The 13,590-nt window shown below is 38.3% G+C and overlaps 1 protein-coding gene across 5 annotated transcripts in view; it reads right to left on the bottom strand.

Moving 5' to 3' along the window:
• The window catches only part of il1rapl1a (interleukin 1 receptor accessory protein-like 1a), a 202,291-nt gene that overhangs the window by 42,387 nt on the left and 146,314 nt on the right, over positions 1-13,590 (bottom strand). For all 5 annotated transcript variants that reach the window (XM_083536983.1, XM_083536981.1, XM_083536984.1 and 2 more), the window contains exons 3-5: positions 8,304-8,589; positions 2,962-3,148; positions 2,676-2,829 (exon numbers count right to left, since the gene is read on the bottom strand). In XM_083536983.1, the coding sequence (XP_083393109.1) occupies positions 2,676-2,829; positions 2,962-3,148; positions 8,304-8,589 (627 nt within the window). The remainder of the gene's footprint in view (positions 1-2,675; positions 2,830-2,961; positions 3,149-8,303; positions 8,590-13,590) is intronic.

Genomic DNA, 13,590 nt, shown 5'->3' with positions numbered 1-13,590 from the left:
GGCATAGGGCAGACAAACTTATACAGAGCAACTGGTTAAGTCTAACAACTTGTTTACTGAGATACCACTTCCATTTTCTGTTATTGAACATTTAATGAACCTCATTCATGGGCTACGATTTGTCTTCCATGACCTTCCAATCCAAATTCAAGTCCCTTATTCACTGAGCTTCTACCTCCTATTGTGCGAAATCATTTATATAATGACTCCAGATGCAATTTGTGCAATCAGGCTAAACATTATTATTAAGAACTTTAGTTAATTTTATCAACCTTAACACACACAAATATACACAACCTATACATAGTATATTTTACTAGTACACATTGTATACACAGTGGATTTATGTACTGGATGTATATTACATAAAAAAATTGCAAGATACTTGTGTCTTTTTAAATATACAGGGTTGTTTAAAGCTGGACCAGGTTCTGTGTCAAGGCAGTGATCTATTTTTATATTGACTTACTGTTGCCATACCAAGGAGGTGGTAGCTTGATGGTTAAGGCATTGGACTTTGGATCTTACGGTTGTGAGTTCAAATCCCAACCACGCCAAGCTGCCACTCCTGGGCCCCTGAGAAAGGCTCTTCACACAATAGCTTCACAGTTGTTTGAATGTAATACATGTAAGTTGCTCTGGATAAGGGCATCTGCAAAATGCAGTGAATGTAAATGTACTGAATTGCTGATATACTGACTGGAATTCTTCCTATAAAAAAAGCCTAGCAAGCACATTATCAAAAACTGAATCCAGAATAAGGCAAGGAGTCAAGTGATATACAACCAGGTATTCAGCGGACAAGCTTATGTTCAAGAAATGAAAATTCAAACCAAAATGAACACATTTTTTAAAAGGCCAAGTATGCCAGATATATGAGCAGAGCTAAACAAATACATTGCAATGTCTCTGTGTTAAAAGTGTGCAGTGGTGAGTGGGACCAAGTGTGTCCAATTGGGAATCAGGTGAACTTGAGCCCAGGGTAGCCATACATCTGTTTATAAAGCTGCATTTTTGAAAATGTCTACTGATATTACATACCCAACACCACCCTTGTGCATATACACCTAAATTATATTAGACTGACTATTAAGTGTAAATAATGACATACTACTGCAAATAGATCACGTGATAGTTACAACCTTTATATGCTTCATATAGACAAAAGTGGTAAGACACCTGAATTTTCGAGTTGTGGTTCATCCCCAAACTGTTACCACAAACTTGGTTGCACACAATTGTATAGGCTGTCTTTGGATGCAAAAGCATTACATCTTCCCTTTACTTGAACTAGGAGACCCAAACCTGGGTGCACGAACCCCTGTGCACAAAGCAAGATCCATGAAGATATGATTTACATGGGTTGGAGTGAAGGATCTTGAGTTGCTTGCTATCAAACTCTGACCTCAACCCTACTAAACACCTTTAGGATGAACTAAAATGCTGACTACACACCAGGCCTCCTCACATCACCTATCTTCCCAGAAGAGTGAAGGCTATTAAAACAGGAAAAAATGACTATATGTGGAATGGGTCTTTAATGTCAAGTGTCTACAAACTGTTTTTTTTCTATACACTGCATAGTTTGTAACTCACATCTTTTCCCACTGCAAGTCAATGATAATTAAATCCCTAACAAGATAATACATTTGCACCTTAATTAACCGAACAGTTTTCCATAATTACTTTGTGATATTTATATTTTTAAAAGCTCATTAAAAGTCAGGTACCATGCTATAAAGTGATGATATGTTAAGAAAGTGAACAGTGTTTTCACTATAAATTTAGAAACAAGTTTATAGTTTATAGACATTTTAACCTTTACCTGCGCATCCTGTTCCAGTGCAATAATATGTGCACTGATTAGCTCCATAACTGACTGCGTTGCTAAGCCCAGACGGCTAAGCCTTATTTTCTTGACTGATGCGATTGCAGTGAACAGATTATGCCCATTTGAGTACACGGCTCAGAAGAAGACTAATATGGACTGTGCAAACGCCTGTGATTTATCAGAACACTCAGCAGGAACATCTGCCGCTGGTCACTGGACTCCCAGCGCGCTCATCAATAGTGGCTGTGGTTTGTTCTATAGATCATTTGCTGAGTAATGCTGGCATGATTAATACTGATGCAGTGAACACGCTACAAATGAAATGCACTGGCCAACGCCTTTCACGATTAGCTAATTGCACCCGACCATTTAATATCCAATTAATCGTTCGGTTCTTACTAGCATGAATTTAGATTTAATGGATGACAGAGATAAAGCTAATCGCATGCGCATGCATCTGCAGGAAACGCGCGCGCTCGCGCGTACATGTTCGTGTGTGCGAGTTCGAGTGTGCGCATGAGCAGCTGGAAGGTCACCGAAATAATGGAAGTTAAGTGTGTGTGCATGCGAGTGCAGTAAAGTGGGTCTGCTGCGCTGTCACAGCTCTGTAATGAAGTGCTTTATCACTGCAGTTAACGTTATGAAGACACAGCACCCTGAAATCGCTTTATTAAACAGCCTCAAGAGGGGAGAAGCACAGAGTATTAAATACATACATTAATCTGGTCTTTCCTGTTCTTTCCCCATTCTCACCGCAGCCACCTCGATGAGTGTTAACTATCCTGTTATATCTATCATGTGTGTGAAAGAATGTATCCAGTGATGGGCCTCATATTAGTATTACCTGTTACGCTCAGGTAAGTTGTCCGGCGCACCAGGAAGCCTGCAAAGGGCAGCTCACAAGTATAGTTCCCAATGTCATCCTCCATAACTTCCTGGATTGAGAGAGTGTCTCCAGACTGCAGTATACTTGGCCTCCACTGCCACTCACTGCACTCCTGTTCATCCGAAACGGAGCATGAGCGCAGGAGAGAAAGAGAGAAAAAAAAAGGAAGAGATAGAATACAATAAACCTATCAAGCATAAAGAGAGCAATGACAGCCAGAAGGCAAACACACTCAACACTCTACCTTGTACCACGTTATCTGTGGCTCTTGGCCAGGCTGGACAAAGTCCTGGATATCGGGGCAGGAAATGTCCTTGCTCTTGCCCAGTTCAGCCTTCTCCATGTAGCGCAGTTTGGAGTTATAACAGGCTGCTGTGTCATTATCAGCCACCAGCAGAATCATGGACACCTTCATGCAGAACGTTGAGTTCCTGTTACAGCCAGAGAGAAACACACTTCACACTCAACCACACAGTGCTCTACATATGATGCTTCCCACTGCATGAATACATGAAACAATTTTCAAACCAGTGTAATTAACTAGGCTTTAATCCTCAGTTCAAACTTGGCTCAGCTATTAAATCACTGACAGCTTAAAAAAGACCTGTGAAGGATGTTTATTTCTTCTCTTAGTTCAACTGATTGAACATGACCTCGCTGAGGAAGTGAGGGTAAAAAAGTGCTTAAATAAAGAAATGCTAATTGTGCTTGCTAGCATGGCTAGCAATGAGCCAAAAGAGAGTTACCCCTGATAAGAATCTTGCAAATGATCCCACTGGTGAGTTTTATTTTATTAGCTTTTATGTGACGATTTTGCTGCTTTCCATTAAGTAACACTTAAGGCTACAGGTTAAAACCTGTCTATCATTTACTTTTTTAAGTCTCTGGGTTAAGTATGCTTATGAGGCCCCTCTGGTGACATTATTATTAATAGAGATAATTCATGCTTTGTCACTATATATTGACAAAAGTATTGGGACACCTGACTTTTCCAACCAAATGTGGTTCTTCCATAACCTATAACCTATTACCACAAAGTTGGAGACACGTGATTGTTTGGATGTGGTAATATAAAATCTTTACTTCACTTGAACTAGGAGACCCAAACCAAAATGTTTAGGCATGACAATGATCCTGTGCACAAGCTAGCGTCATGAAAACATTCAATTCAATTCAATTCAATTCAATTCAATTCAATTCAATTCAATTCAATTCAATTTAATCCAATTCAATTCAATTCATTCAATGACATTCAATTAAATTTAATTCGATTCAATTCAATTTTATCTATACAGCGCTAATATAGTCCTAGAGAAGCATTTTAGAAATAGATTCTGCATATACATTTTTTTTTATCAATCTATGTCTCTAAGTTTATCACTAATGACCAAGCCAGAAATGAAAACTCTCTGAGATGGTATGAGGATGATACCTTGCGAGGAACCAGACCCAAAAGGGAACCTATCCTCATCTGGGTTACACCGAAAGTTTATTTATTATATTCCCATCATTGCTAAGGTTAACAGCTGATTATTCACTGATGGAGCCTCTTGTGTAAAATATAGTTTACATGGGTTAGAGTGAAAGCTCTTGTGAGATATAAAGCTCTTATCTCAAGCCATTGAACACTTTTGGGATGAATTAGAATGCTGACGGCGCCGCAGGCCTCATCACCAAACCAACATCAGTTCCTGTTTTTACTAACGACCTTGTGAGAGAATAAACACAAGTCTCCAAGAGCACAGAAAAAAAATTTCCCAGAAGAGTGCAGGTTATTATAACAGCAAATAGGGGTTGAATGTTGAATTGGATGTTCTTTTGGTCAGGTAGTCAGGTGTCCACAAACTTTTGTCCATATAGTGTATGTCAACACTTAAATTTAAACCCCAACATTAATTTCAGTAAATACCTTGACCCCTTATAAACCTTATTTTTTTTTCAGTAAAAGCTAAAATGATTTCTTCAGTGATTTGATGCCTAGTGGATTTTTGCACCGTTTGAGGCCCCTTAACTTTTTTTTTCGACATTATTTTAATAGAGGTATGACCTTACACTTATTATGTCTGCTGAATGATCACATAATCATCACACAAGACACACTGTGTGAAAGTTACATCTATGTAATTCACCAAGTGCACCAAAAATTGGAGACTTTAAATGAGATCCCACCTCTCATCTTTCTCTCCCAGTTTTCACTTTACTTCCATCCTCTTCATTTTGAGGACAAAACTTAATTACAGACTACATGTTACTCATAGAGACACATTCAAAACAGGCCTTCGACTGATCTTTTGTTGTTTTCAAACTGGTACCAAAAATGATTTTCCATCCCTTTGTGCCTTAAATCATGTCAAAATAATACACTGAACAATACTGGGTACAAGAGTCCCAATTGATTGAAACTAACACTCTCACAGATACAAAGAGAGAGAGAGCTGCTTTGGTTTAAGTGATGACTGATTATATTGTTTATAGTGTTAATTCCAGTGATATTAGAGGCCTAGCACACAATCCATTGAATGCAGACAGATTATAGACATATTAGAGCATAACCTCTATCAAAACTAGTCTCATATATACAGTGAGGAAAATAAGTATTTGAACACCCTGCTATTTTGCAAGTTCTCCCACTTAGAAATCATGGAGGGGTCTGAAATTGTCATCGTAGGTGCATGTCCACTGTGAGAGACATAATCTAAAAAAAAAAATCCAGAAATCACAATATATGATTTTTAAACTATTTATTTGTATGATACAGCTGCAAATAAGTATTTGAACACCTGTCTATCAGCTAGAATTCTGACCCTCAAAGACCTGTTAGTCTGCCTTTAAAATGTCCACCTCCACTACATTTATTATCCTAAATTAGATGCACCTGTTTGAGGTCATTAGCTGCATAAAGACACCTGTCCACCCCATACAATCAGTAAGAATCCAACTACTAACATGGCCAAGACCAAAGAGCTGTCCAAAGACACTAGAGACAAAATTGTACACCTCCACAAGGCTGGAAAGGGCTACGGGGAAATTGCCAAGCAGCTTGGTGAAAAAAGGTCCACTGTTGGAGCAATCATTAGAAAATGGAAGAAGCTAAACATGACTGTCAATCTCCCTCGGACTGGGGCTCCATGCAAGATCTCACCTCGTGGGGTCTCAATGATCCTAAGGAAGGTGAGAAATCAGCCCAGAACTACACGGGAGGAGCTGGTCAATGACCCGAAAAGAGCTGGGACCACCGTTTCCAAGGTTACTGTTGGTAATACACTAAGACATCATGGTTTGAAATCATGCATGGCACGGAAGGTTCACCTGCTTAAACCAGCACATGTCCAGGCACGTCTTAAGTTTGCCAATGACCATTTGGATGATCTAGAGGAGTCATGGGAGAAAGTCATGTGGTCAGATGAGACCAAAATAGAACTTTTGGGTCATAATTCCACTAAACGTGTTTGGAGGAAGAAGACTGATGAGTACCATCCCAAGAACACCATCCCTAGTGTGAAGCATGGGGGTGGTAGCATCATGCTTTGGGGGTGTTTTTCTGCACATGGGACAGGGCGACTGCACTGTATTAAGGAGAGGATGATCGGGGCCATGTATTGCGAGATTTTGGGGAACAACCTCCTTCCCTCAGTTAGAGCATTAAAGATGGGTCGAGGCTGGGTCTTCCAACATGACAATGACCCGAAGCACACAGCCAGGATAACCAAGGAGTGGCTCTGTAAGAAGCATATCAAAGTTCTGGTGTTGCCTAGCCAGTCTCCAGACCTAAACCCAATAGAGAATCTTTGGAGGGAGCTCAAACTCCGTGTTTCTCAGCGACAGGCCAGAAACCTGACTGATCTAGAGAAGATCTGTGTGGAGGAGTGGGCCAAAATCCCTCCTTCAGTGTGTTCAAACCTGGTGATAAACTACAGGAAACGTTTGACCTCAAACAAATGCTACTGTACCAAATATTAACATTGACTTCCTCAGGTGTTCAAATACTTATTTGCAGCTGTATCATACAAATAAATAGTTTAAAAATCATACATTGTGATTTCTGGATTTTTTTTTTTTAGATTATGTCTCTCACAGTGGACATGCACCTACGATGACAATTTCAGACCCCTCATTGATTTCTAAGTGGGAGAACTTGCAAAATAGCAGGGTGTTCAAATACTTATTTTCCTCACTGTATATATATATATATATACTCTACAATTTTCATAGTCATGAAAATAAAGAAAACTCTTTGAATGAGAAGGTGTGTCCAAACTTTTGGTCTGTACTGTATATATATATATATATATATATATATATATATATATATATATATATATATATACACACAATATATACTGTATATGAGCATGTTATCTAAATTTTTACTTCTTTATAAATGAACTTGACATGAGGATAACATGGGAAACTTGAGCATGAATTATCATGCAACCTGCAGTTTCATTGGAAAAGTAGTTCTAGCAAAGCAAGTCTGTGCATTATCTGTATCATATCATAAAATTAATAAAACTCCTCAACCCAGAGTAATTAGTAATTAGTAACTATTAAAAGATTGAAGCTGTCATTTTCAACTGTATCTTTCTACAATTTCTTGCTCTTTGACATGGTTATCCTCTCCAACCCTGCTGTTCTGTATAATCCTGACTGCACTAGTGAGGTAAATATGTGTAATTACATGTAGTTTTGCATTAAAATGCACTCGAGATGATCTTTCAAAGGACATTACAATTCGAAAAAAGAATTAAAATTAAAGGTATACATGTGTACCTGCATTAAAACCGATGCAAACAGAAAGACACACACATCCACACACACACACACACACACACACACACACACACACACACACACACACACACACACACACACAATACACACAGCCGCAAGATTGAAAGTGACATTGTATGATGCTAATGTGGTCATGATGAGCAGATTATCAGATTTAATCTTAAGCAGACAGACACCCGAGCCAACGAGTGGCCGCAGAGCTCCGAGCCGGGCCAGAGCGTCAGCGTGTGATTGATGGGTGACTGAGCTTCCCTCTGTCCTCTGCTGTCTCACCGCACTCAGTCAATTCTTTACTAAATAACACCCACTGACACACACAAACGCATGCAAATATCCAGGAGTGCTGTAATACCAAAAGCTTAAATGCTACCAAACAGGAAAAATAATTAATTTTGTAAAAAGCATTAATTATTAAAAAACAATAAATTCAATGATAATGCATTTCAGCTATAATATGCATTATACATCTATAATTACAGTACATCATATAAAGTAAACTAAATCTATTGATACATAGACATAGAATCTTGAAATAAAACTATAATACATACAGTACATTGCTTTGAACACACACATACACTCCATCATGGTATGTAGACTCACATGTTTACTCACACAGCTAGATATAGCTTATTATTCCTCTCAGCGGTACACCTTCAATCAGACAACCAAGCCCTCCGAGCTCTTACATATATCTTGCATGAGATGTTTCACATGTAAGTACATACGTGTGTGTGTGTGTGTGTGTGTGTGTGTGTGTGTGTGTGTGTGTGTGTGTGTGTAATTCAGTCTAACCTCAGCACACAGGAGTAGAGGCCGGCATCCTGCAGTTCGGCAGGTCTGAACCAGATGGCGTCCTCCTCTTTGCTCATGCGCAGGCCGTTGAATGAAATGGGCTCCTCGAAGTCTCCGTGGCCGAGCCCCGAACTGCGGTACCACATCAGACTGAGACCTGAGCTCTGTGCCTGCGAGTAGTTTGCCCGGATGTAGCCGTAAAACAGCGCACACTTGATCCGCACCGGCTCTCCATGTAGCACCCGGTACTTCAGATAGTCCACTGACCAGTCCGTACAGCCATCCACTATACAAACACACACACACACACACACACACACACACACACACACACACAGAAATACAACAAAAAAATTAGATTTTTTTTGTCTACTTTTACCAATGTAAGTCTGTACTATAAGATATTTTTAATTTTGGTTTGCACATTAATTTTTTTTTATTGTGCTCCATAGGTTAACTTTTTTTTTTTTTTGCAGATATTATTTATTAACTTTTTGTTTTGTTTTGTTTTTTAACAACAATTTGTGTGTAGGCTATAAACAATTTTTGTTTCGATTTCAGCCATTAACCTTAAATCGCCAACTTGGATTTAGCACTAAAAAAATGTTAAAAACATTTTATGTATGAAAATCAAATTCAATTGAATTTACGGAATAATGTCACAAAGCAGCATTACAGAAATCCGAACGTCAAACTAGATCCCTAATGAGCAAACCAGAAGTAACAGTGGCAATGAAAGACTCTCTGGGACGACATGAGAAAGAACCCTCGAGAGGTGTCTGGGTGACACTCAAAGTGTGATTATGAGTCATTACTCTTAACAACTGTATACTAAAATGTCACAAGATGTGTTGAAATTGGGCTTCAGTATCAGCATCTGAGGGCTTTTTTCATTAGTGAATTTAGATTTAAATCCATATAATGTCCAACTGAAGCTTCTGACTCTTGTACACCAATCTGTGGAAATTGTATTAAATGTTAAATGTATACTAGAACAATGTGATTTTAATTTTATCCCCCTGAAGAAAACGTTAAAGGTTTTACATGCCACTCCAAACAGTGTTTTGCTGTTAGCAGTTATCCCCTGCTTGAATACTACCCCAGTAAAAGTGAAAGTATTTCTTTTTTTTTGCCAGATCTTAAATAGTTGTAAAATCCAGATCCAAATATGGCAGCTGTAAACTTAACTCGCGAACACCATACACTCGTCCATTGACTTACCACGCTTTACAGTTCATGACTTTTTGCCACTGTTTTTCTACCTGTTTTGCCCTTTTGGATTGTGTTTGCACATCGCAATTCTTCTGCCTGGTTGTGACTACATTTTTTTGCATATCAGTTTGTCTTGGATTATTAAAGAATGTCTGTTTATACTACAGTTTTGTTATACTACAGAATTTCATGACACTTTTATACTTTATATTTTAAGTATTGCTTATCATAGTACTTAAGCATTAATAGTAAAATCCTGGTCTATGAGAATTGAAATCATTTATGCACTTCAGTGTTCCATTCTCATGCACATTTTACTGAGAACCTGGAATATTAAGAATTTTAAATGAAATAAAGTAAAAGTTTCCCTAAAAAGAAAAAAAATACATAATTGAAAGATAAAACAAAAATAGGTCTTTACTATCCACTGCTGGCTAAAGTGCTTATATTAACTTTATAGTGTTGCATTGATGTTGATAGTGATACACAATTGGGCAAATGGAAAAAAGATGTATAATCCATAATGAATATAATTGTAAAAAAAAATGTAGTGAAGATAAAAATCATAAATTTACATAAGCACAATCATAAAGCACAATTAATGCTCGACAGACACAAATAAAGGTCCTGGCAGATTGAAAAAAAAAAAATCAGAAAAGGCAGAATCAATACAGGCAAATTGTTGATCAAACTACAAGATACAGTAATACTGAATAGTAAATTCAAAAGCTTGGTAAATCAAAGAAACCTAAGAAACAGAGCATATACTTTACAGCAGGCAGATCAAAGTATTTTTAAACTGTGGCTATGAATGAGCGTATAATTGGAAACAGGTGTGAGTAATCAGTGAGTGGGCGATCGTGAACCTGGTAGTACAGGTGTGTGTTAAAGGTTGGCGTTCAGGGCAGCCATGTTTGAAGGATGCTGTGTCTTGTATTTAATAACGAATATACATATCAGAATAAAAACCAGGTTTATTGACTAAAGCGTGTCGACACACACAAGGAATTTGGTTCCAGCTGTTGGTGACTCTCATAAGTACAGACATAAATAACACTATTAAATTTAGCTCAGACTATACAAGACAAAACAGACAATACAAGACGATACAGACAACACGAGACAATACAGACAATACACGTATTAAAAAGAACACAATATATAGAGTATATGACAGATCAATAATGTACATAAAGTGTGAGAGTGCAGGGTGATGCAAATAGCTGTACTCTAGAGGTTACTTTAGATCTTTTGTAAAGTATACAGCAGCAACAGTGTGTGTAAAATATAGGGTGATGACTGACTGTTCTGTAAGTGATGACTGACTGTTCTGATAATTCAGTACTTATAGATATGAAGCAGGGCATAAAATTAAGGTCAGTTGTTAATGAGGGTGACTGCCTGAGGACAGAAACTGTTCCTGTATCTGGCAGTTTTGGTGAACAAAGTTCTGTAGTGTCTGCCAGAAGGGAGGAGTTGGAATAAGTTGTGTCCAGGGTGCGAAGGGACATTAGTGATTTTTTCTGCCTGTTTCCTGGTTCTTGTATGGTACAAGTCCTGGAAAGTGGGCACGGGAGAACCAATGATTTTTTCTGCTGTTTTTACTGTTTGCTGCAGTCTGTTCCTGTCCTGTTTTGTTGCTGCTCCGAACCAGCTAGTGATGGATGTGCAGGACTGATTCAATAACTGCAGTGTAGAACTATATCAACAGCTCCTGTGGCAGACCATACTAATTGGAGTAGAAAGTACATCCTCTGCTGGGTCTTTTTTTTTTAATAAATTTTATGTTGGAGTCCCATTTCAGTTCTTGGGAAATGGTAGTTCCAAGAAACTTGAAGGTCTCTACAGATGAGACAGTGCTGTTGGATATTGTGAGGGGGAAGTAGTGTTTTTAGGTGTGTTTAGTAAAGTCCACTATTATCTCCACAGTTTTGAGCATCTGACTGCACCATAGTACCACTTGCTTCACCTCCTGCTGATATGCAGATTCATCACCATCTTGGATGAGTCCAATAAGTGTAGTATCATCTGCAAATTTTATGAGTTTAACAGTTGGGTCATTGAAAACGCAGTCGTTATTTTAGAAGGAGAATAGCAGTGAGGAGAGGACACATCCCTGAGGAGCGCTAATGCTGATTGTCTAAATATAATAACATATATGTAGATCCATAATCTGTATATATAATATTAAGCTATACTCAATACAGTTAAAAGTCAGAACAAATCTGTAACATCCTGTGTATTATGGGGGGAAAAAAAAGAACTTTCTATGCAACAGTTGACTTTAGATGCATTCTGAAGCCTCAAATCTGATGTGTGTGATTCTGGCATTAACTACTCACACTTCAACTCTAAATACAGCTCATAATTTGTTACATAAGGGTTGGCAACACAAATGACGCATTATTTGTCATGTAATGAGAGCCAGGGAGAGAGGGAGAGAAGCAAAGAGACAGAAGGAGAGAGAGAGACAGAGAGAGAGAGAGAGAGAGAGAGAGAGAGAGAGAGAGAGAGAGAGAGAGAGAGAGAGAGAGAGAGAGCGCGAGCAATACAGGGTGGAAAAAAGTGAGAGATTGGCAAAGAGACAAAAAGAGGCAGCAAAAAGCTAGAGGGATGTACCTCTTAGTGGTATTGTACTTCATATTGCTCGGTAAAATGACACTGCTCATTCTGAAAACCACACGTTTTGATGGAAAGCTTGTGATGTAAAAGGTGTAATAGAGATGCACTGACGTTTAAAAGAAAAGTGCAGTTTGACTGGACTCCCACACAACCTGAATGAAGTAAAGGTCATTTTGCTAATAGAAAATACTAGCATGTCAACTGGCTGTTTGATAGCTGCTGATCTGGTGTTGACCTTCGCTTGTTGTTTCAGCAAATGAAGACCTATTTTTGCGGGTTGGCGTAAGCAAACACGGGTGTCTGCGCACAGTTGTTTGCATCAGCTGTAACACTTACCGGGTCAGATGCAGTAACACGTCTCATCTCAGAAGTTCAGAGAATGCTAATTAATAATTTTTTAGCCAACCTCCCCTTTTAAACACGCAATGCACACAGCGTGAAATTAATCAATATGAAGGGTAATCATAATTATCGTGAGAAATTAAGACAGCATGAGTCATTGTGCACTTGGAATCCAGTAATAAAAGAGTTAACCCCTTGTGGTGATTAAACTCAAACTAATTACACGTCGCTGTCGCAATTACGCATTATGTAATGTTTGCAGGAGTGCTCCGACGTGTGTGTTTGTGTGTGAGGGGCATGTCACGTGTATGTAGGTTACTCAGAAGATTATGACGCAGCCTAATTTTTCACTGCTGCCAGGAATTTGTTTGATATTGACTTGTGATTATTAAACATTGCCTCAGCTGCTCTATACCTAATTCTCAATTACATTCATGGTATTTGGCAGATGCCCTTTTCCAGAGCAACATACACTTATCACATTTACACAAGGGAACAGTTGCTGGTTTAGGGCCCTTGCTCAAGGGCCCAACAGTGGCAGCGCTGGGATTTGAACAATTAACCTTTTTATCAGAAGTCAACACCTTGACCACTGAGCTATACCTTCCCTTCTCTCTAATGTACACGATGATTTGTTTCAACAAGAACAAGTGCTAATGTATTGTGGTTACTGCACACTGATCTAAATAATGATCTAGTGCTGATCTTTAAAATTAAATTGTATTGTATGTTGGGAGAGGTTATGATACTATTATTAGGAAGCTAGTACAAGCTGAACACAGTGATATTTAAGTAATCATTTTATCCCTACAGAAAAATGTTTCTTTGACAGCTAGAATGGGCAGTAGTTATTTGCTTTACTACCTGACAGGTTGCTATAACCAATCAAAGCAAGCATACACAGGCTCCTGACAAGTGATTGGCTTATTTCAGGAACACTACAGAAATAAAATTATCTAAAGTAAAAAAATTAAAAAAAAAAAATTTTTGCCTTATGAACTACCATTCATTTCTCAAGTACTGCAGTGAAAATAATGGCTGTAGTTACATAGTTTATTTCATAAGGTCAATACCATGTGTATGAAAAACATTTGCTATGCCATTTTGCTAT

This window comes from Silurus aristotelis (genome assembly GCF_946808225.1).
Source record: "Silurus aristotelis genome assembly, chromosome: 3".
Classification (NCBI taxonomy): Eukaryota; Metazoa; Chordata; class Actinopteri; order Siluriformes; family Siluridae; genus Silurus; species Silurus aristotelis.
This window is presented reverse-complemented; position numbering and strand designations above follow the sequence as displayed.